The sequence below is a fragment of the Hyperolius riggenbachi genome, chromosome 11 (assembly GCF_040937935.1).
Source record: "Hyperolius riggenbachi isolate aHypRig1 chromosome 11, aHypRig1.pri, whole genome shotgun sequence".
NCBI lineage: Eukaryota > Metazoa > Chordata > Amphibia > Anura > Hyperoliidae > Hyperolius > Hyperolius riggenbachi.
The window spans coordinates 133,146,446-133,171,204 of NC_090656.1; the positions used below are offsets into that span (position 1 = coordinate 133,146,446).

The 24,759-nt window shown below is 43.4% G+C and overlaps 1 protein-coding gene across 1 annotated transcript in view; it reads right to left on the reverse strand.

Moving 5' to 3' along the window:
* SNX15 (sorting nexin 15) overlaps positions 1-24,457 on the reverse strand; it is a 37,601-nt gene extending 13,144 nt beyond the window's left edge. Inside the window, exons 1-2 of the mRNA XM_068261243.1 lie at positions 24,216-24,457; positions 8,242-8,277 (exon numbers count right to left, since the gene is read on the reverse strand). Of these exons, the coding sequence (XP_068117344.1) occupies positions 8,242-8,277; positions 24,216-24,314 (135 nt within the window). The 5' untranslated portion in view covers positions 24,315-24,457. The remainder of the gene's footprint in view (positions 1-8,241; positions 8,278-24,215) is intronic.
* Between the last annotated feature and the right edge of the window lie 302 nt (positions 24,458-24,759).

Here is a 24,759-nt window from a genome sequence, read left to right on the forward strand (position 1 = left end):
TCTTTCTAAAATGAAGTCATTTGTGGGGTTCCTATACTGTCCTGGCATTTTAGGGGCCCTAAACTGTGAGGAGTAGTCTTGAAACAAAATTTCTCAAAATGACCTGTGAAATCCTAAAGGTACTCATTGGACTTTGGGCCCCTTAGCGCAGTTAGGGTGCAAAAAAGTGCCACACATGTGGTATCGCCGTACTCGGGAGAAGTAGTACAATGTGTTTTGGGGTGTATTTTTACACATACCCATGCTGGGTGGGAGAAATAACTCTGTAAATGGACAATTGTGTGTAAAAAAAATCAAAAGATTGTCATTTACAGAGGTATTTCTCCCACCCAGCATGGGAATGTGTAAAAATACACCCCAAAACACATTATACTACTTCTCCCGAGTACGGCGATACCACATGATTGGCACTTTTTTGCAGCCTAACTGCGCTAAGGGGCCCAAAGTCCAATGAGTACCTTTAGGATTTCACAGGTCATTTTTGTTTCAAGACTACTCCTCACGGTTTAGGGCCCCTAAAATGCCAGGGCAGTATAGGAACCCCACTAATGACCCCATTTTAGAAAGAAGACACCCCAAGGTATTCCGTTAGGAGTATGGTGAGTTCATAGAAGTTTTTATTTTTTTGTCACAAGTTAGCGGAAATTGATTTTAATTGTTTTTTTTCACAAAGTGTCATTTTCCGCTAACTTGTGACAAAAAATAAAATCTTCTATGAACTCACCATACTCCTAACGGAATACGCTTGGGTGTCTTCTTTCTAGAATGGGGTCATTTGTGGGGTTCCTATACTGCCCTGGCATTTTAGGGGCCCTAAACCGTGAGGAGTAGTCTTGAAACCAAATGTCGCAAAATGACCTGTGAAATCCTAAAGGTACTCATTGGACTTTGGGCCCCTTAGCGTACTTAGGGTGTAAAAAAGTGCCACATATGTGGTACCGCCGTACTCAGGAGAAGTAGTATAATGTGTTTTGGGGTGTATTTTTACACATACCCATGCTGGGTGGGAGAAATATCTCTGTAAATGACAATTGTTTGATTTTTTTTACACACAATTGTCCATTTACAGAGAGATTTCTCCCACCCAGCATGGGTATGTGTAAAAATACACCCCAAAACACATTATACTACTTCTCCTGAGTACGGTGATACCACATGTGTGACACTTTTTTGCAGCCTAGGTGCGCTAAGGGGCCCAACGTCCTAGTCACAGGTCATTTTGAGGCATTGGTTTTCTAGACTACTCCTCACGGTTTAGGGCCCCTAAAATGCCAGGGCAGTATAGGAACCCCACAAGTGACCCCATTTTAGAAAGAAGACACCCCAAGGTATTCCATTAGGTGTATGGCGAGTTCCTAGAAGATTTTATTTTTTGTCACAAGTTAGTGAAAAATGACACTTTGTGAAAAAAAAAACAAAAATCAATTTCCGCTAACTTTTGACAAAAAATAAAATCTTCTATGAACTAGTCATACACCTAACAGAATACATTGGGGTGTCTTTTTTTCTAAAATGGGGTCAGTTTGTGGGGTTCCTATACCGCCCTGGCATTTTACGGGCCCAAAACCGTGAGTAGTCTGGAAATGTCTCAAAATGACTGTTCAGGGGTATAAGCATCTGCAAATTTTGATGACTGGTGGTCTATGAGGGGGCGAATTTTGTGGAACCGGTCATATGCAGGGTGGCCTTTTAGATGACAGGTTGTATTGGGCCTGATCTGATGGATAGGAGTGCTAGAAGGGTGACAGGAGGTGATTGATGGGTGTCTCAGGGGGTGGTTAGAGGGGAAAATAGATGCAATCAATGCACTGGGGAGGTGATCGGAAGGGGGTCTGAGGGGGATCTGAGGGTTTGGCCGAGTGATCAGGAGCCCACACGGGGCAAATTAGGGCCTGATCTGATGGGTAGGTGTGCTAGGGGGTAACAGGAGGTGATTGATGGGTGTCTCAAGGTGTGATTAGAGGGGGGAATAGATGCAAGCAATGCACTGGCGAGGTGATCAGGGCTGGGGCCTGAGGGCATTCTGAGGGTGTGGGCGGGTGATTGAGTGCCCTAGGGGCAGATAGGGGTCTAATCTGATAGGTAGCAGTGACAGGGGGTGATTGATGGGTAATTAGTGAGTGTTTAGGGTAGAGAACAGATATAAACACTGCACTTGGGAGGTGATCTGACGTCGGATCTGCGGGCGAACTATTGGTGTGGGTGGGTGATCAGATTGCCCGCAAGGGGCAGGTTAGGGGCTGATTGATGAGTGGCAGTGACAGGGGGTGATTGATGGGTGGCAGTGCCAGGGGGTGATTGATGGGTGGCAGTGACAGGGGGTGATTGATGGGTGATTGACAGGTGATCAGTGGGTTATTACAGGGAAGCACAGATGTAAATATTGCACTGGCGAATTGATAAGGGGGGTCTGAGGGCAATCTGAGCGTGTAGGCGGGTGATTGGGTGCCCGCAAGGGGCAGATTAGGGTCTGATCTGATGGGTAACAGTGACAGGTGGTGATAGGGGGTGATTGATGGGTGATTGATGGGTAATTAGTGGGTGTTTAGGGTAGATAACAGATGTAAACACTGCACTTGGGAGGTGATCTGACGTCGGATCTGCGGGCGATCTATTGGTGTGGGTGGGTGATCAGATTGCCCGCAAGGGGCAGGTTAGGGGCTGATTGATGGGTGACAGTGCCAGGGGGTGATTGATGGGTGGCAGTGACAGGGGGTGATTGATGGGTGATTGACAGGTGATTGACAGGTGATCAGTGGGTTATTACAGGGAAGCACAGATGTAAATATTGCACTGGCGAATTGATAAGGGGGGTCTGAGGGCAATCTGAGCGTGTAGGCGGGTGATTGGGTGCCCGCAAGGGGCAGATTAGGGTCTGATCTGATGGGTAACAGTGACAGGTGGTGATAGGGGGTGATTGATGGGTGATTGATGGGTAATTAGTGGGTGTTTAGGGTAGATAACAGATGTAAACACTGCACTTGGGAGGTGATCTGACGTCGGATCTGCGGGCGATCTATTGGTGTGGGTGGGTGATCAGATTGCCCGCAAGGGGCAGGTTAGGGGCTGAATGATGGGTGGCAGTGACAGGGGGTGATTGATGGGTGATTGACAGGTGATCAGGGGGATAGATGCATACAGTACACAGGGGGGGGGGGGGGGTCTGGGGAGAATCTGAGGGGTGGGGGGGTGATCAGGAGGGGGCAGGGGGGGGGGGGATAAAAAAAAAAACTAAACTGTATTGTTATTTTTTAGTATGTATATAGCGCTGACATCTTCAGCAAAGCTTTTATAAAGTACATCGTCATGTCACTGACTATCCCCAGAGGAGCTCACTATTTAATCCCTACCATAACCATAGTCTTATGTCCTACCATATTATTATTATTATGTATTTATATTGGGCTGACATCTTCTGCAGCACTTTACAGATCACATAGTCATGTTAATGACTGTTCTCAGAGGAGCTTACAATCAAAGCCAGCGTGCGTGGGGGTTCAGTGGGAGAGATTTATTGATATGAATCACTTTTTTCAAAACTGCACAATTCAAGCCTGATTCAGTTGCCGGCTCCTTGGATTCACAATTCCAGCTTTAGAAGGAGGAAGCATTGGAGTCACATGAAACGTGCCATTAAGCGCAAGTAGTGAACTCCCCCTGACCCTGCCCTCTTGTTGGGTACTGAAATGGAGCTGAAGTGTGGTGTTTGGCAGTGTTCAACTGTTCCAAATTCATTATGCTGAATTTGAACACCAACACTAGTTGTTATACATTTATTTAGGACAATATCTTTTGCTTAAAATGTATTCTCTTAAGTCAGTGGTCTGCAAATTAATTTGTTAAAAGGGCTAAATTTTAGCAATACAACGATTGAGATTTCTTTTGAGAGCCAAATTTCTTTTCAAGAACCATGTTTTTAGGAGTCTGTTTAAACTAGCTACTGACATAATAAACAAAAAAAAAAAGTAATCTTTTATCATGACCTAAAATGGTATTTCACATTAAAATAGAAATATGACAATACTCACATTTAATGTGAAGAATGACATTGCATTACCTTGGAATTTTGATAATGAGAGGCCCCCAAAGTTATTAACACAGCCTTGCAATAATAATGAATAGCACCCACATTGATACAGTCTTGCATTAATAATGGTGACACTGGGCCGACTTACGGGGTGACATTGGGCCAACTCACAGGTTGATATTGGGCTGACTTTAGACCTTACAGCAGTGTACTAGTTATGGAACATGAGGCCCCCTAGTAGCACTAGGCTCGCCCGTTCACATCTAACCAACACATTAACCTCCTTAGCGGTATGGATGCATTATTACGTCCATCACTGCCGGAGGTCGCCGCTCAGGCCCCGCTGGGCCGATTTGAATAATTATTTTTTTTAAACACGCAGCAAGCACTTTGCTTGCTGCTTGTCTCACCCGATCGCCGCCGATCCGCCGCTACCCGCCGCGATGCAGGGCCCCCCCAGGCGAGACCCCGTGCGCTGCCTGGCCAATCAGTGCCAGGCAGCGTTGAGGGGTGGATCGGGTCTCCCTGTGACGTCACGACGTCGATGACGTCACGACGTGCGTCGCCATGGCGACGGGGAAGCCCCAAAGGAAATCCCGTTCAAGAACGGGATTTCCTTATGGCTTACAGCGCCGGCGGCGATCGGAGGGGTGGGAGGGATGCGGAAGGGAGGGGGGGCATCATGTAGCTAGTGCTAGGCTAGCTACATGATTGAAAATTTTTTTTTTTTTAAATAGCGCTACGCTGCCCCCTGGCGATCTTTAATAGAACTATTAAGAGCTATAATTACAAGCAGCAGCCTGGGTAGTGTACCGTTACATCTTACTGCTGCTGATTCGGCGGGCTGAGCTGCACCAACTGGCAACTACACCAAAAGGGGGGGTGGGGGGGGGGCGGGGGTTTTTGAGCATAATGTCAGGTTAGTCCCAGCCACTATCAGAGCCGCACTCAAATGGCTAAAGAGCCACATACAGCTCTAGAGCCACAGATTCAGAACCCTTGATGGATTAGATGTAGTTACTGTGTATATAACTCAGAAATAGCAGTAGCTTATGCCTGGTAACTAGCTTCATGTGAATAGTGCCTGATGCTGTTCTATGCTACATCTTCAAAGACCTATACTTATTAATGCAATATATTTGCATTTTCGATTCGTGACTTTTTTTTTTTTTTTTTTTTAGGCTTTTTATGGATATCTTGGTGTAAAGTAGATATTCACAGTAAAGTCCATCTCAAGGCATAAATCTAAAAATACAATCTAAGCTAGTAATCAATGTCTTAAAACTTCATCACGTGCTCTTGAGCTGCAGGTTTGAGGCAATCAGTTTCAGGCTTTGTGGGAGTGGGAACTGGGAAAACTATATATAATAAAAGACTACTGTGCAGGGAGTGTCGATTGTCTCAGTTCCTGACCAGGTCATTTAAAAGTGATTTCGTTCACATCAGCTAATCAATGAGGTTAAATATAGACACAAACAAGCTTAGCAACCAAGCGTTTACATGGATCTCCCAAAAATGTTTTTGCTTGCAGCGGGGACTTAACCACTTGCCGACCGCGTGACGCCGACGGGCGTGGATGCGAATGAAGCCCCAGGACCGCCTAACGCCGATCGGGATAAGGTCCTTGGGGAGTGATTTGCAGGAGATCACGCGCGCATCCCTGCTTGGATGGCGATCACCGCTAGGAGACTGTTAGACGGCGAAACCGTCTTCTAATTACCCTGTACAGCACTGCGATGTAAGGCAGCGCTTTACTGTGGACAGCCGTGTCACACGGCTGTCCCCTCCAGAGGCAGGGAAGTGATCGGCTGTCATAGGCTAAAGTCTATGACAGCCGATCATGCTGATTAGCTGGCTGGGGGAGGGAGGGGGAAAAATAGGCATATTTATTTAAAAAATAATGAAACAAATATTTATTAAAAAAAGAAACATTGGAGGAACGATCAGACCCCAGCAACAGAGTGGGGAGAAAAGGGGGGGGGGATCACTTGTGTGCTGAGTTGGACGGCCCTGCAGCGAGGCCTTAAACCTGCAGTGGCCTAATTTGAGAAAAATGGCCTGGTCTTTAGGGGGGTTTAACAATGCGGTCCTCAAGAGGTTAAAGCTTAGGCCCGGTTCACATGAGCGTTTTGATCCAAGCGGATCCGGTGAGTGGATCCGGTCTCCGCTTCACCGGATGCGGATGGCTCTGTGCACACTGCAAAATGGAAAGTGAAAACGGATCTGATCAACGATCAATCGGATCAGTTTTTACTCAGTTTGCCGGCAAATACATGCCTAATGCTCTTTTGCAGCCGGCGGTAGAGGCTTCCTGTGACTAGTGAAGAAGAAGACGGAAGCCTCTACCGCCGGCTTCAAAAGAGCATTAGGTGTGTATTTTACCCTCCCTCACCCACCCGCCCGGCTTCTGCACCCTCCCGCCGCTCAGGTTAGCGTCCCCACATCCCCGTGGAATGGTCAGTTTCTTCACTAGTGTGAAGAAACGTTCCAATTTCCATTGCCCCAATGCTGCAACATTTTTTTGTCCGGTTCTGTTCCGCTGGGCAGAGCAGTCCGGAAAATTTGGCCCTGCAGAATGGTTTAGGTCCGGGGAACGGAACGTATCCGTACCAACGGACGCATGTGAATGGATCCATAGATTAACATTGGATCCTTTCACATCTGTTCCGTTTGTACAGTACACGTTCCGGTTACGTCCTGCAAAAAAGCGCTAATGTGAACCGAGCCTTATGGATGGGTGCCCAAATGTATCTCCCACTTCCGGGACCATTCAGATTTGTGTAACAATTAAAAAATATAGGGGTGTATGCAATAAACTGCGTTAAGCAACGTTTTACCGCACAATGGGCTTAATTCACTAAACCGTGATAACTGATATCACAGCTACGCTAGCATTTTGCGTGCGTTAGAATGCGCGTAAGAATGCACAAACGCAAATTTTGGTGGGAAAACCGTTACACGCATTATAACGCACGCAAAACGCTAGCGCAACTGTTATATCAGTTATCACGGTTCAGTGAATCAAGCCCAATGAGTAGAGCAGAATGCAATACATTATACACAATAAATTACGCTGTACTCATCGTGCGGAAGGTTTTACACACATAATTCTGCTTAACGCAGTTTACTGCATACACCCCACAGTGAGGTACTTATTATTCCATGGAAAAGTTTTATTATATATCTGTTCTGGGACAAATCACATGATCTGCAGTAAGAGCTCTATCACTGCTTGCTCAACTGGCCGCCTTTGTAGGTCGAGGAAGGAGATTCCAGGTTGCAAAGTCATAAAACTAAAGACATAAGATAAACGGACACGACTGCCTCCAGAGTCACTTCACTGCATTTTGCCAATGCTTTAAAAAAGAGCACAACATGAAGTTTCGTAGGCCTTCAAAAGTTATTAGCTGCAGGTGTTTTCTTGCTACTTGCAGATGTGTCAACCATAAAGAGCAATGCCCTCCATGCAGACCTGCCCATTCTGTTTTCCTGGCTAGGAATGAACGCACTAATTCCATTCTGGCTGGAGATGTTTGGGAATACTTGAATACTTGGAGAAGTAGTCAGACAACTGACTACAAGAGAAAAATATAAAACACCTCTGCTGCTAAAGTCTAAATAAGTTCTCTTTTAAAAGCAAGAGTGTTATTAGCATTAACATAAATGGACACCATTGCTTTGGGGGCGATTGGTACTCTGGGGTTATTTTTGGGGAGTTCTGTGTTTTGCTTTAAAAAAAAAATCTTAACATTAAATTCTAGTTTTGATGAAAAAAGATTATTCAGTCAGTTCAGCACTGTATACTGCAAAGACTATCGGCAAGAATGTTTTCATCTTGCCTATCTTGATAATCATGTTTTATGCTGGAATTTCTGGAGAATACATTCATTACAATAGCATTTTTTAGTTTGATTGGCTAGGAAAATGACAGCAAAAATGACAGCAAAAATGACAGCAAAACTTAAAAAAAACACAAGAAAATCACCCCGCACTGCATTTTATATGTATTGTTTGCACTCCCAACAAATCTTCACAAGGGCCAATAATGTTGTGATGGGAAAACCACATGCATTTCAAAAAACACATGCAGTGGAAACGATTCTTACAATAATTCCCCTGGATTTACATCTTTCACAAACATGAATGAATCAACCCCAGTCCTCACTTCCCCTGTATGTCATTAAAGAAAGTAGAAGGAATCGATCTGTGCATACCTCTTTCACATCCTGAGGGTTCTTCTTTGGTACAAACTGTAAATACAGAAGAAATACTGTTAGCAGAACTGTAAAAATAATGAAACAATCAGTAACAGATTATAAAACAGACGTATCATGAACACCTGAAATACTCCACAAATCTGGGGAGAAATATTGTTTGGATCCATGTATACCCCCGCCCCTACTACCCTACTGCTGTAACCAAGCACTCATTTCTGTGTAATTCTGCCATGGCCAGAATAGGGAATGCAGTGGATGAGGGCCCTTTTCCACTACAGAGCAGAATCGCAAATCACTAGGGATGTTTAAATTGCTAGGGTTGTTACTTTTTCATAGAAATCATGAGAAGTATTTTCCACTATAGTGATTCGATTTGGAAATCGCTTTCTGGGGCGATTTTTAGAGTTGTAATGCTATGCAAATGAAAAATCGCAATCACATAACACAATGAAAAATCGCAATCACTGGCGTTTGTGATTGTTACTGGAAAAGGGCCCTAACCTCCTCCATTCTTCTTCATGTGTAGAAAAGCTTTGTAAGCAACACATCTCAATATTAATTCCTGAGTATGTAAATGAGGCCTGTGTATGCTACAGTATACACCATCCCTCTAGGGTGGTAGCAAGTTCAACTTTTCAGGTGGAAGACAAACTTTCTCCTTTTCACATGGGACTGGGACGATTTTCACCATTGCATTTCTGAAAAACATCATAACTTATTTTTTTAAAGAAATTACTTTAGGAGGTGGTTACTATAGATACCCAGTGGCATGCTTACTTTCAATATTTAGCTTCACTTGATGAAGTTATCACGAAATCTGATGGTGTCATGTGATGATATCATCAGGACATCATTATGCAATGACATCATCTAATGAGAACATAACATAATCTGATGACATCACCATGATATCACCTAAAGACATCATTATACAATGATATTATCTCATGATTTCTGATGACATCTCATGACACCATCTGATTACATCATTATGCAATGCCATCCCTGTAATATTATTAGAGGGAAGGAAGAGATCCATAGGCTCTGAAAGCCAGTATTTTTTATTAAAAGAAAACAGATGAAAAACATAATCATCATTGGTCAACTCTCCTTAAGTAGACTGGTCAGCTCTCCTTGTCTACCTGTTTATCAGAGCGGTATGGAAGAATAGATTGCACTCCCTCAGCAGGGAGATCTGAGTGGCGGTAACAGGATAGGGCGTATCACCCGGCATCAATGACACCCGGCGTATAAGACAACCCCCAACTTTTCAGAAGATTTTCAAGGGTTAAAAAGTAGTCTTATACGCAGGAATATACAGTATGTGTCTTTTTTTTAGAGACGTACTTTGCTTTTACGTGTTTTTATTATTACTGGTGCTTAACATTATATGATGATAGTCTGTCTCTTTAAATTAGGTGGTCTGATTCTGATATCATCTTTTGGGTGGGAGGGATACTTCCTCTTACCTACAGACTCCACCTTCCCTCAGGCTCTTTGTCAGTTGATCATGTGGATCACTATATTTTTAGTGTCCGTTGGCTTTCAATAAAAGATACCAGCTTTTAGTACTTATCAAAGCCTGTGGATCTCTTCCTTCCTTCTAACTGCAGTCCAGCTAACTGGATCCTGCACCAGTGAGTACCATTTTGTGGGGGTTTCAGGGCATTTGGGCTATCCCTGTTCCTGTAATATTATTATCCTGTCTCTTATCTTCAGTGATGTGAACTGGTGGGAGAGCTTTTTCCAAATAATTTTTTACCTACAGAATATCAGGTGTTTCCTGAAAGCAAACCTATAAGAGCCAGATGAAAAAAGATCAAATACTCAGTAGAGGGAAACCTCCAGAGGCTTGCCCCATCCTCAATACCATCCATTCAGCACTGGACCCTACGAAAGTTCGCACCAGCACTCCTGTCTGTGAACAAGTGTGGCTGCACTGCACAAGCCCTTGACAACGAGTTTCCGGGGGTTCAAACACCGGATTGGTGGAGGTGAGGAGGATGGAGGAAGCCTCTGGATTTTTCAGAGGCTTCCCTCTACTGAGGTAAGTACCCATTTGGGGCACTTTTTTCCCTTTCAGGTCCACTTTTAAACACCAATCTGATATTTATTTATTAGACAATAATAAAAATGCCACAATTCATTTATGTGAACTGGTAAAGGTATCAAATGGAAACAGTCATGTCACAAACCACACCTCATCCATGCAAAGTAAGATGTTATGTAGGAGAAGGAATATAAAAGCGTAATACAATAGACAATTTCTGTGCATTTTAAAAGAAAGGCTACATAAAAGGATAAGTGAACTTTTGACATGAAAGCAGTTATCCTTTTAATGCTGAAAGAATTAGTAACTAGTCCCCTGGATCCCGGTTATAGTTCCCGGCTTTTGCACATAAAGTAAATCGCTGTGAAATATGGTAACTGTACAAATGTGTTAATTTAGTTGAGCAACTATGCTGCATCTGTTTCCTGGGGAATCATTTTATTTCCCTATCAAACAGCAGATGATGGAGTTCATAAAACATTTATATTAGCAAAAAGGTTTCTGTACCGTGTTAGCCAAACAAATTATATAGGTAGAAAAAACAAAGTTTTGTAAAAAATAATACCTTTTAATGGCTAACTGATAGAGTTAAATGATGCAAGCTTTCTGGGATCTAGTCCCTTCTTCAGGCATATTTCCAGATGTCAGCTGAAGTAAAACACTGATGCAGATAAATGGTAAACACGAAGATGACAATTGTGCTGGTTACTGTTTATCCGTTAGGCAGTGTTCTACCCAGGCTCTTTTAGCCGGGTGCTCCACCCGGCTAGTTTTGGTGACCACCCGGCTGTCATCGGCTCACCTCCTCCTATGCTGTTAGCAGAGTTGCTCACAGAAGCACCAGCCCTGCATTCTCATCTTGCCCCACCCGGCTAATTTTTCATGCCACCCGGCTACTATTTCATGCCACACGGCTGGAAAAAAATTCTGGGGAGAACACTGCGTTAGGTGTCAGGTGATCAGCAGGCTGGAGCCAGTGAGTTAGTGCAAGTATACATGAAATCCAGCAGGTTTCTGAAGATCATGAAGCCAAATCAATCATGTTACATAAGGTGTCATGAATCCTGTTCCACAATTTAAACCTTCTGTTAATGTCTTAAACATTTTCATAAATTTGTACTCAGAAATTTTTCTTGATTGTTCATTTTTGAAGTTACCCTTAAGAACAAGTACTTTTAGATCTTGCATGCTGTGTCCTGGTTCACAGAAGTGTTGGCCCACTGGTGTGTCCATTTTACCTTCATTGATTTTAAAGCGGTGATGGTTCATTCTTGTGCAAAGTTGTTGTCCTGTTTCTCCTATATAGATTGCTCTTGAGGGGCATTTCATGGAGAGTATCATGTATACAACATTGGATGACTCACAGGAAAATTGGTCTTGTATTTGATGATATTTCTGTGAGTTTGGTATTTGTATTTGGCTTGTTCCCAAGATATAAGGGCAGGTCTCACACCTTGAGTTATTGCAAGGCAATGCGCCTGGAGTTTCTGGTGTAGATAATGCACTTCTGATAATCATTTGTTTCAAATTGGGAGGTTGTCTAAAAGCAAGCAGTGGTAAATCAGGAAAAACTTCCTTCAGGTGTTTGTCTTTGTGGAGTATCGGTTGTAGGGCTTTCAATATCTTCCTCAGTGTCTAATTTTGGGTTGTAGGTTTCCACAATTGGGATTCTGTTGTTTTCAGTCTTTGGGGTGTACTTCAACAGTTCCTCTCTTGATTTTAAAGTTGCTCTGTGTATTTGATCATCAACGATTTGTGGATGATATCCCTGATCTATGAATATATTACGTAGTGACATAAGTTGTCTGTCTCTGTCCTCTGAATTAAAACATAGTCGGTTATACCTCAGAGCCTGGCTGTAAACAATAGATTTTTTGGTGTGTTCCGGGTGGAAACTCTTCCATGTTAGGTAAATATGATGGTCAGTTGGTTTACGGTATATGGATGTTTGTAAAATTCTATCTTGTATAAAAATTGTGGTATCCAGGAAACTGACATGGGAGGTTGAAAAGCTGAGCGTTAACTTGATGTTCTTGTGGTACTCTGAGAAGTTTTTGTGGAATCTGATTAATTCTTCCTGTGATGCTGTCCAGATTAATAGGATATCGTCTATAAATCTTAAGTAAGCCCATAGTTTAATTTCACAAGTTGAAAGGAAGTTTTCCTCCAACCTGGCCATAAATAAAATTTGCATACTGGGGTGACATCCTACTTCCCATAGCACTGCCCATTGTCTGTAGATATATATCATTTCCAAATGAAAAATAGTTGGGAGTTGGTATATACCTGATAAATTGTAGTGTGGGCTCTGTTGGTAAATCATTAAGCTGAAGGAAATGTTGGAAAGCTGCAATACCGTCCTCATGTGGAATGTTGGTATAAAGGGATTTAACATCCATTGTAGCCAGGATAGCACCCTCTGGGATAGGACCCATGGCAGTCAATTTGTTAAGAAGCAGAAGGGAATGGCAGCGCTTCCAAAAGACACTGCACCTAAATTGACTCCCTGCACAAGTATGCAAGCTCGAATAATGGGCAGATTACACACCTTGCATTCAAAACAGGTACAGAAAAAGGAGGGCGTTAGCTTCAGCATAAGTTGTGCACAAATTATCCCTAATAGACTCTCCCACAGCGATGACGGGCCCCCACGGGAGAGGCCTAACCACTAATCTAAGTGTAACGATCGGTGTAACACAGAGAGGGTCTGATTACCGGTGATATGCAGTATCACCGAGAATACAGATATATACCCGATTATTGATGATCTGCAGTATCACCGATAATCAGATATATTTTCTAACCTCTGGACACCTGAGATATGAGAGTGTTTAGTGCAACAGTAATACTTTGAGGAAAGCACCTGTGAGATAGGTGCTAGACAGTAAGAGATACTGCTCTGGATCAGATTCCTTCCACAGGTCTGATGCTCCCCAAGGGGCGGAGCCAGGCTGAGAGAGTGGGAAGGACAGAACGCGAGTGACACCAAGGAGCAGTGTCACTAACGGATCTGTGAACTATCTCTTAACAGGAGAGATAGTTCTCGAGGTCGGACAGGCCAGGTCGTTAACACACGGACAGATACAGTACAGAGACAGGAGACAGATGGAGAATCCTGGGACTAGCAGAGTTTGGCAACAAGGTATCAGAAAGACAAAGGTACAGAATCAGAGATCAGAAGAATGGTCAGGAAAGCAGAAGGTCATAACAGATAATCAACAATGCCTAGACTTGAGTGTGAGCTCCAAGATTCTCACACTCCAGGGACTGGACTAGAATAACAACAACAAAACAGATGGTACACAATTCCTAGACTAAGGTGTGAGTTCCTTGGCCATCAACACCTTGGAAACTGGTCTAGATAAGGATACAAATAATAACAGAATTCCTAGGCTAAGGTGTGAGCTCCGTGATCATCAACACCTACGAAACTGTCTAATAACACAGATACTGACAAGGTCTGAGTGCTACCACGTAGTGATCGCAACGCCAGACACCAGATAAATGATCAGCACCCAGTATATATACACTAGCGCTCTCCAGCGCCTCCCCTAAGTGCTGGACCAATGAAAGTTGCTGAATTTGTCAGCTGACCGGCTTGGTCAGCTGACCCCTTCTGACTGCCATAAAGGCCCTGCCTTTCTGCGCGTGCGCGCGTCCTTCTAAACCAATGTGGACTATTAGTCCCAGCCACACCAGTCATGTGTTGTAATGTTTCTGCTGTGTTGGATGCGGAAACCGCCGCACCGCTGTCCGTGCGTGCGGCGTTTTCTCCGCATTCCGCATTACTGAGAGGAGCAGGCCTATGCGTGCAACTTGCCGCATTGGACGCGGAATCTGCCGCCCTGTTGTTAGAGCCTGCGGCGGTTTCTCCGTGCTCCGACTGCGCGCCAGCTGCCATGTTGAACGCGGAGTCAGCCGCCTCACTCTGAGTATTAGCGGCGGCTTTTCCGCGTTTCCTCACACTAAGTGTACAAAAAAACTTAAGTATACTTTAGGCTAGCTGCATCCATGGGCATCAGCTTGCATTCAAATTTTAGAATTTAGATTAGTGTTCAGCACATAATTTGCATTTGCAGCCTGTGAGCGCTGCCGAATGCTTGCTGTCAATTTGTTAAGAAGGTCAGTGGTGTCCTGGATGTAGCTGGCTGTATTCCTTGCCATGGGTTTAAGAATGTTTTCTACCCAACCAGATATCTTTTCAGTTAGTGTCCCCAAACCAGAGATGATAGGACGACCTGGATTTCCTTCTTTGTATATTTTTGGTAAGATGTAGAAGGTGCCTATTTTAGGATTAGCTGGTATTAATGTAAGTATGTTAGATGATTTTGAGGAAAGATCATTAAGCATATTCTTCAATTCCCTTGAGTATTGCAGCGTGGGGTTGGTTTCTAGTCTTTTGTAGTAGGTGTTGTTGGAGAGCTGTCTGTTTGCTTCTTGAATATAGCTGGATTTATCCAAAATCACTACAGCACCTCCGTTGTCAGCTGGTTTAATTACTATGTTGTCATTACTTTTAAGGCTCAGTATTGCTTTCCTTTCTTGAGTGTTTCAATACATTAAAAGGTATTATTTTTTTTACAAAACGTTTTTTCTATCTATATAAAACATTTATGAAAATGCAGCAGTGACGCAGTGGTTTTCTGAATTTAAAGTCGAAAATTCCAGAAGTGATCCAGAGGTGGGGCCCGGAGCATCAGTTAGTGGCAGCGCGGGCACAGAACGCCTGCGGGAGACCATTAGAAGCCCCAGGTAAGTTCAACTCTTTTTTGCCCCACCCCCCTATAGTATTCCTTTAATTTGAGACTTTGCTATATTTTGCTGCTGAGATATGGGGCAGTTTCTGCACTGATATTCACAGCTGGTTGAATGAATGCCTTGTTGTGAAATGGCAGCTAGTCAAAGCACTTTTGTTTGGCTTGACACATGATCAAAATGCGTGGCTAATCTGTTCTCATGTGCTCTGCCACACACGCAGGAGCCAACACTAGCTAGTCCTAGCAGGTCACATGAGGTCCAAATCTCAACATGAGAAAACAACTGAATATCGTCAGTTTATGATTACTTGATTACTTGTAACAGGATCTTCTGCAATAAAGGACAGAATGAATTAGTTTCTGTTTGTCATCATCTTCATGAGTTCAGTGGCATTCTGAAGCCAGTCCTCATTATTAGCTTAGTGTTCTCTGAACACCTTGGTAGGTTTTCAGGACTCAGGACTGGTTAGTTAGCCAGCATTAGCCAGCCTAATAACACTTTACATCAGCTTTAAATGAGAATCCCAAAAAGTTTCATTTAACTGAACAATAATTCATAGCTATTTCCAAATTTGTTAGTTTTATGAAAATGTATACAGCTTGAAATGGACCAATCAAATGCCACATTAGCTGCATTTATGTGTTAAATTTTAAACTGCATAAAATCAGCAATTACATTTTGTATCAACTTTGAATTATTTGCATCTCATTAACCATCCCTATTGACTGGAAATTACAGTGGGACTATACTCCTAAAACTCAGGCTAATCGGCAAATGTAATAATTGCAGATTAGCCAGAGATAAGCAAGCCTGCACTGCTCTCTGCAGTGAAAGTAATTTATTTTAAACACAGGGAATACTTGGAAATATTTCAAATACTTTTAAATGTTCTTTTATGTATCTAAAAGTAGTTACTGAAATTTTAGTTTTGGGAGTATAATCCAACTTTAAAGGGCACCTGAAGTGACGTAAGATATTATGAGATAAATGTGTATTTACAGCCTACATAGAAATACTTTCTTAATAATCAATAATATAATAATCTGAACATTTGTATAGCGCTTTTCTCCTGTCGGACTCAAAGCACTCAAAAACTGCAGCCACTGGGATGTGTTAAAGAGGCCAGAACCCTGCAGCGTTAGAGAGTCTTGCCTTAAACTGCTTGTTTAATATGTACTAACCCTAGCCAGGATTCAAACCCTGGTCTCCCATGTCAAAGGCAGTGCTCTTAACCAGTTCACTATTCTTCACACTTTAAGGGCTTGTTCACACTTTCAGCTTTTGCAAATCGCTCTAAAAGCGCTTGTGTAATGATTTCCTATGACAGTGTTCACATGCGAGCGTTTTGATTTTATTAAAATCGCAAACGCGCTACATGTACGATTTTCTGAACATTTTGGCTCAATGGAAGGTATAGGGAAATCGCAAAACGCTTGAAAAATTGAGATTTCCTAAGCGTTTTGATGAATAAATGCATTGTATTTATTCATTTCCGGGTCAAAGAGTTCACTTCATGACTGACGTCAGGAAGTAAAAAAAATTCATCACTCCACAAAAGCGCTTTTCTACCCGCAAATCGCAGGGAAAAGCTCTTCAAAAAATCAGAGGATCATATTAAAACACAGTGGGCTTGATTCACAAAGCGGTGCTAACTGTTAGCACGCCTGTGAAAACCCCCTTAGCACGTCTAAACGTGCTTACTGCGCGTAAAACTTTACGTGCGCACTGCACAGAGCGCAGGGTGCTCTGCGCAAAGTGCCCATTAAAGCCTATGGGACTTAGCGCGCGCATAGGACTTAGCGCGCGATCTGATTAAAAAAAACGGTGCTAACCTACTTAGCACCCTGGTTAGTGTGCCTAAAGACTTTAGACGTGCTAAGTAGGTTAGCACCGCATAGTGAATCAAGCCCCATAACTTTTCAGGGACAGGAAAAACTGCTTTATATGCTCATTACATCCATATTGGAATTAATTAACCTACCTTGAAATGCCTTGTATATTGGTTCTTTTTTTCTATTCAATCATATTTTGAGTTATATAATTAAAGATGTGTATAACTCTGTACATCTGGTTTCTTTGCTTTTCCCTTGTCTATGGTTTATTCCAGCCGCACAGGTACAGGGAATACCGTAGTTATTGTGGACTCAGGGTAGTGCTATCCTATATTTGCCTTTTTTCAGTTGATCTGCGTACATGTTCTGGGTCTCTGGTTTATAATACTGCAGAATGTATTTTTACATTAAGATTGTAAGGTGAGCCCATATGCCCAGGATCTGACGAAGGGAACCCTCATAATATTTAAACCACTGTTAGGCTAGCACAAATAAGACAAGTGCTCCATACAGGGCTCAACTTCTTTTTTTGACCCTACATCTGCCAAATACTTTGCAGACCAAGCAGGTACAGTGGTCATTTGTAACCAAACACTGGCATGTTCCATGGTTCCTGTCTGTTTCAAAAGTGGCAACACTGTGACTTTTCCTAAAAAGGCCTCAATTCATACAGGGCTGTGTGATAAAAATAAACCAGGTCAGTAAAATACTGCATTCGTATTTTATACTTTTCTTGGCAATTCATAAAGATTTTCAACAGGTACAGTAGAAGTTTGGTAATTTACCGAAAAAGACCTGTGCGGTAACAGAGTAGGTCTCTGTTTTGTTACATGCTGTTTTCCCACTGACGGCATTTCAATAGTAAAGGCATCCCCAGCATCCCTTTAGATGTTCATGTTAGATAAGAACATGTTAGATTAGAGGGAGTAGAACAGTCTATTAGTCTTTATTAACATTTTATTTCATAGCCTGTGTTTAGATGAACTCTCAGTTAACATAAGACAGGCCATGTTTAGATGATTTACCACTTGCTCCTCCGCATCTTCAAACAGGAACCTAAAGGGTAAAATGTCTGAAGGGCAGCAGGGGAAATCTCTTTTGTATATTGCAGATATTGCAGCCTATCAGAGGGCATAGCAGGAGAGAGAGGCTGTTCTTATTGGCTCTCTGCTCATATCAGTCATGGGCTATAATGGGATATTGCACTCTCTCATGGGGAAGCTGGTCTTCGCCACATCAAAGCTGCCTGTGATCACCCCACATGTTTCTGGGCTTTGCCACATGTTCTTAAAAGAAACCAGAACCAAAAGGCTCTGATAAAAATGGTAGATGCAGTGTGTAGGGGGTAAAAAGTACATCCTGGCCGATCCTCCTGGTCCCCTCCGTCTGCCGCCGCTCTTGCAGTATACATGCGAGCAGGGAGAGGGAAGGACATACTGTGCACACAGGGCGCAGTACGTCCGGGGCAAAGGACAACAAAGTCGGCATGTATACTGCAAGAACGGAGGTAGATAGAGGGGACCAGGAGGAGCGGCCAGTATGTACTTTTTACCCCCTACACACTGCATCTACCATTTTTACCAGAGCCTTTCGGTTCTGGTATCCTTTATTCTTTATGAATTGAAATTTACTGACATGTGTTGGAGTTATTTATCGCACAAGTCGGTAATTTACCTCACTGCTCTGTAATTTCAGTTTGCCATGTGGTAACAGCCTTTATGAAATGACATTTTCTTAAATGCTCAGTAAAATCAGCTGTTTTCTGTATTACCGCAGGCGGTAATGTTTTATGAATTGAGGCCAAAGCCAATGATTACATGTATGAATAACTATAGACTAAGGCTCGGTTCCCACTTGGAGTGGATGCAAAACAGCACGGTAAGTGTATCTGCTCAGCATGTCCGCATCATACAAGTGGTGTTTAAAGTATTTCTGTTTAAAGTATTCTATACCTTTACTGAAAAGGTACAGTGGAGGAAATAATTATTTGACCCCTCACTGATTTTGTAAGTTTGTCCAATGACAAAGAAATGAAAAGTCTCAGGACAGTATAATTTCAATGGTAGGTTTATTTTAACAGTGGCAGATAGCACATCAAAAGGAAAATCGAAAAAATAACCTTAAATAAAAGATAGCAAATGATTTGCATTTTATTGAGTGAAATAAGTTTTTGAACCCCTACCAACCATTTAGGGCCTGTTTCCACTAGAGCGAATCCGCATGCGTTGTCTGCATGCGGATTCGCATAACCAATACAAGTGGATGAGACTGTTTCCACTTGTCAGTTTTTTGGTGCGTTTTTCTGTGCAGGATTTTTCTGCACGGTAGGGCCTGCAGAATTCGCCTGCGTGTGGAATGCAGGCGATTCGCAGGCAATGTATTTAATAGGGGAAATCGCACATGCGGTTTTTGCCGCGATTTCGCGTGCGAATTCGCACTAAAACCAATGTACATTGAGCCAGGCAGTGACATGGTTAAAATCGCTGATAGCCTGCCTATGCGAAATCGCATGCGAAATCGCGGCAAAAATCGCATGCGGAATCGCATCCGCATGCGATTTTGTCAGCGGTGGAATCCCAGCGATTCGCACCGCACTATTGAGAGTGGTTAGACACTTCTACTCAATTAGTCACCCTCATTGAGGACACCTGTCTTAACTAGTCACCTGTATAAAAGACACCTGTCCACAGAATCAATCAATCAAGCAGACTCCAAACTCTCCAACATGGGAAAGACCAAAGAGCTGTCCAAGGATGTCAGAGACAAAATTGTACACCTGCACAAGGTGGTGTGATGATATGAGACGCAGAGATAGAGAGCGTTGAAAGGTGGCAGAGATCTGATCTAGGTCCTGCAGCTTCAGTTACAGTCAGAGGCGGAAACCATTAACTCATCCTTTACTGGCTGAGGCTATAAGGCTTCAATCTAGTATCATTGGCTGATGGTATGGGTAAGGGCTGCTGATAATGGCTCTAGGTGTTTTGCTGGTATTCATGAACAAAACCTTTCAATGGCTCTATAGCAGGGATTATCCTTCTAACCTACACCTCCAGAACCTGTGAGAGAAGGTGACAACTGTTGGTGCGATTGTTCGAAAATGGAAGAAACACAAAATGACCATCAATCGACCTCGCTCTGGGGCTCCACGCAAGATCTCACCTCGTAGGGTGTCAATGGTTCTGAGAAAGGTAAAAAAGCATCCTAGAACTACACGGGAGGAGTTAGTGAATGACCTCAAATTAGCAGGGACCACAGTCACCAAGAAAACCATTGGAAACACATTACACCGCAATGGATTAAAATCCTGCAGGGCTCGCAAGGTCCCCCTGCTCAAGAAGGCACATGTGCAGGCCCGTCTGAAGTTTGCCAATGAACACCTGAATGATTCTGTGAGTGACTGGGAAAAGGTGCTGTGGTCTGATGAGACCAAAATAGAGCTCTTTGGCATTAACTCAACTCGCTGTGTTTGGAGGAAGAAAAATGCTGCCTATGACCCCCAAAACACCGTCCCCACCGTCAAGCATGGGGGTGGAAACATTTTGCTTTGGGGGTGTTTTTCTGCTAAGGGCACAGGACAACTTAATCGCATTAACGGGAAAATGGACGGAGCCATGTATCGTGAAATCCTGAACGACAACCTCCTTCCCTCTGCCAGGAAACTGAAAATGGGTCGTGGATGGGTGTTCCAGCACGACAATGACCCAAAACATACAGCAAAGGCAACAAAGGAGTGGCTCAAGAAGAAGCACATTAAGGTCATGGAGTGGCCTAGTCAGTCTCCGGACCTTAATCCAATAGAAAATCTATGGAGGGAGCTCAAGCTCAGAGTTGCACAGAGACAGCCTCGAAACCTTAGGGATTTAGGGCTGGTGCACACCAAAAACCGCAAGCAGATCCGCAAAACGCTAGCAGATTTTGAAACGCTTTTTTTTTATTTTTCTATGGCGTTTTGCTAGCGTTTTGCGGATTGCTGCTGCGGTTTTCAGTATAGTAGATTTCATATATTGTTACAGTAAAGCAGTTACTGAACAGCTTCTGTAACAAAAACGCCTGCAAAACCGCTCTGAACAGGCGTTTTTCAGAGCGGTTTGCGTTTTTCCTATACTTAACATTGAGGCAGAAACGCATCCGAAATCCAAAAAATGCCTCACCCAGGCATTTTTCGTTTCTGCAAAACGCCGCCTGCTCCGGTGTGCACCACCCCATTGAGATACATTGACCAAGCGGATCCGCAGCCGCAAGCGGATCTGAAAACGCCCAAAAAGCCGTTCGGTGTGCACCAGCCCTAAGAGATGATCTGCAAAGAGGAGTGGACCAACATTCCTCCTAAAATGTGTGCAAACTTGGTCATCAATTACAAGAAACGTTTGACCTCTGTGCTTGCAAACAAGGGTTTTTCCACTAAGTATTAGGGCCCGTTTCCACTCTCGCGGAAACGGCCGCGAATCCGCAGAGTTTCCCCGCAGGCAAATCGCGCGGGGAAACTCTGCCATAGGGGACAACGGCGCCGCCGGCCGAATCGCTTGCAGTAGCGATTCGGCCGGAAACCCCCACAGAATTCGCGGCGGAGGCTGCGATTCCCATAGCCGTGCATGGCACGGCTGATGGGAATCGCCTGCGATCCCGCCCACCCGCTCAGTGCCGGCGTGCGTCTACGAGACGCACGCCGCACTAGTGGAAACGAGCCCTTTAGTCTTTTATTGTTAGAGGGTTCAAAAACTTATTTCACTCAATGAAATGCAAATCAGTTGCTATCTTTTATTTAAGGTAATTTTTTCGATTTTCCTTTTAATGTGCTATCTGCCACTGTTAAAATAAACCTACCATTGAAATGATACTGTTCTGAGACTTTTCATTTCTTTGTCATTGGACAAACTTACAAAATCAGTGAGGGGTCAAATAATTATTTCCTCCACTGTATAAAGCAAAAAATGTAGAGGCTGCCATTGCTGGTCTTCTGCAATAATATGGCAATTATGCAAATATTCAACCTATAATACCATCAAAACTTCTCTCATGGAACTCGTATGGTAATCTTGTACTCTATGCCCTGAGGCTCTGCATATTTTTTCCAGCTAAGAGGCTCAAACTACATCCAGGGGCTCAATATTACAGCAAATAGCATAACCAGGGGGGCTGCAATATCAGTTTCCATAGTCTTCTGATTAAAAAGTGAAAGTAAATTGAAAGTAAAACGTAGCACAAAATACATATCACTGTATCACATCTTTATTTAAAGGGAACCAGAGCTAACCTAAAGAAAAGATTCTATACCTACCTGGAGCTTCCTCCAGCCCCATACTCGCTAATCGATCCCACGCCGCCATCCACCGCTGCCCGCATCTAGGAGAACCGGCTCCCGTCAATGACGTCATCAGAGCCACGCTACGCAGGAGAAGTGCGCCCTCTACGTATCTCTCCATACACTGCTGCAGAGATACGCAAAGAGCGCACCTCTGCTACGCTAGACTGGCTCCGACTGGCGGCAGAGCGGGGTCCCGGTTCTCCTAGATGCAGGCAGCGGTGGATGGCGGCATGGGAGCGAATGGTGCGTATGGGGCTGGAGGAAGCCCCAGGTATGTATAGAATCTTTTCTTTAGGTGAGCTCTGGTCTCTTTAACAAGGTTCCCTTTTATAAAGATATATATCACCTATCACATGACCTCACAGTGTGAGTACCAATTGCACATCATGTTTTTGCCAAAGTAGAAGATCACAGATTAAGATTATTATCTAATCTATTACAAATATCACAAATATCAATTAGTATCTCAGTATGTTTGCTACAATGTGCCCTATATGAGGTTTACAAACCTTATCAAAAAGCATTGACTTTAACAAACAGAAGTAAACCATGAAGCCATATGCATTATAACCTGGTGTAATGAGTTCAGAACCTACGATGTGAATTAAAGGATACTCGAAGTGACATGATGAGGTAGACATGGGTATGTACATTGCCTAGCACACAAATAACTATGCTGTGTTCCTTTTTCTCTCTCTCTGCCAGAAAGAGTTAAATATCAGGTATGTAAGTGGTTGACTCAGTTCTGACTCAGACAGGAAGTGACTACAGTGTGACCCTCACTGATAAGAAATTCCCCTTTTTATCTTTCTTGCTCTCAGAAGCCATTTTCTGCTAGGAAAGTGTTTTATAGTTGGAATCAGTGAGGGTCATACTGTAGTCACTTCCTGTCTGAGTCATGGCTGAGTCAGCCACTTACATACCTGATATTTAACTATTTCAGGCAGAGAAATAAAAAAGGAACACAGCATAGTTATTTGTGTGCTAGGCACTGTCTATCTCATCATGACATTTGTCACATGTTATTTAATGGCATATATGGAAATACATAAATGAATGCAGCAACAGAGTATTCTCCTCTCCTCAAACCTTCACACAAGAAAGGTGTCACATTACTATTCTGCACAGTATGTGCTTATTGTGAAAGCTAATATGAAAGCCCATTAGTCAGTTAATGTTTTCTGTAATTGTCAATCTGTCACTGGGAGTGTAGCTCATCCAAACACTGGAAAGGAACTCTCATACAGTAAGGCCCCGTTCATACTGCACGCGTTTCCAGCCGCGTTCTGGAAACGTGTGTGGAAGGTGACATGCACAACATCAGACAGTGCATAGAGTGCTCTGATGTTCACACTGCATACGTTCCGGACCAGTGCGGTCCGGGAACGCATGCTGCACGCATTTTTTGCAAATACGCGCGGCTGTCCCATTCAATTTTTCAGTGATGGGATCAGCCACGCAACACATACAAATGCGGATGGCGTGCGTTCGCATGCGTTGCGTTCCGCACGCATGCCCGTTCGCATTTGTAATATGCGTTTACGCTTAATCAGTTGGCATGCGTTAGGCCCCTTTTACACTTAATCAGTTGCTCTCAGTTATAACTGAAAGAAAACTGATTTTCAAAGTAATGCCCATGTTTTCCTTTGGCACTTTTTCACAATGCACTGCTATGGATAAACGCGTACCAACGCGTACTAACGCCCACCAACTGATTAAGTGTAAGGGCCCTTGTGCGTTAGTATGCGGTTTTTCCATAGCAGTGCATTGTGAAAAAAAGATTTCAGTTAAAACGCGTTAAGTGTAAAAGGTGCCAAAGGAAAACATGGGCAATACTTTGAAAATCAGTTTTCTTTCAGTCATAACTGAGAGCAACTGATTAAGTGTAAAAGGACCCTAATTGTCCTCCACAGATGAAGGTCTACCCTATAAGCTATGAATGGATTCTTGTACAGCAAAATAACTGAATGCAATTCATAAACACAGAAGGGAGAACAGAACGCACAGCCAAGCAACAGACACTTACTTCGGCGATCACCTTATATTCCGTAAAACCTTTCGGGTTAGTGCGGGTCTCGGTCACGTGATACCTCCGGTCATACTGATCCCGGGTACCACGGGACATTTTACAGGCAGTTTGATGCCACTTCTTTGCCTTTAAGACGGCGAACTCTAAGTTATTGTGGAGAGCATGCGCACACTGCGCTCACTCTGCCAGCCGGCGGTTGCGTGTTAGGAAGCGCAGGTATGCCGGAAAGCAGCGGCTTGCCAGCCAGGGAATTCTGAGCCTGCGCAATTCACGTTAGGAGGTGGCCAGGAGACTTCCCCGATGTAGTATATTCTAGTTCCGCAAGTCAGCTATGCAAAGTGCATTACGTAATTGTCCAGCCAGGGCTCTAAACGTCTAACGATATACTGTTTATGGCTCACACTGCAAGTGGCTCTTGGCAGTGGTACTCTGCAACTCAGAATCAGAATGAATCATTAACACAATAAGCTACACTGTCCCCCCTGAGTTTATTTCATGCTTCAGACTTGCTGTATCAGTGAGATGCTGATTACTTCAAACT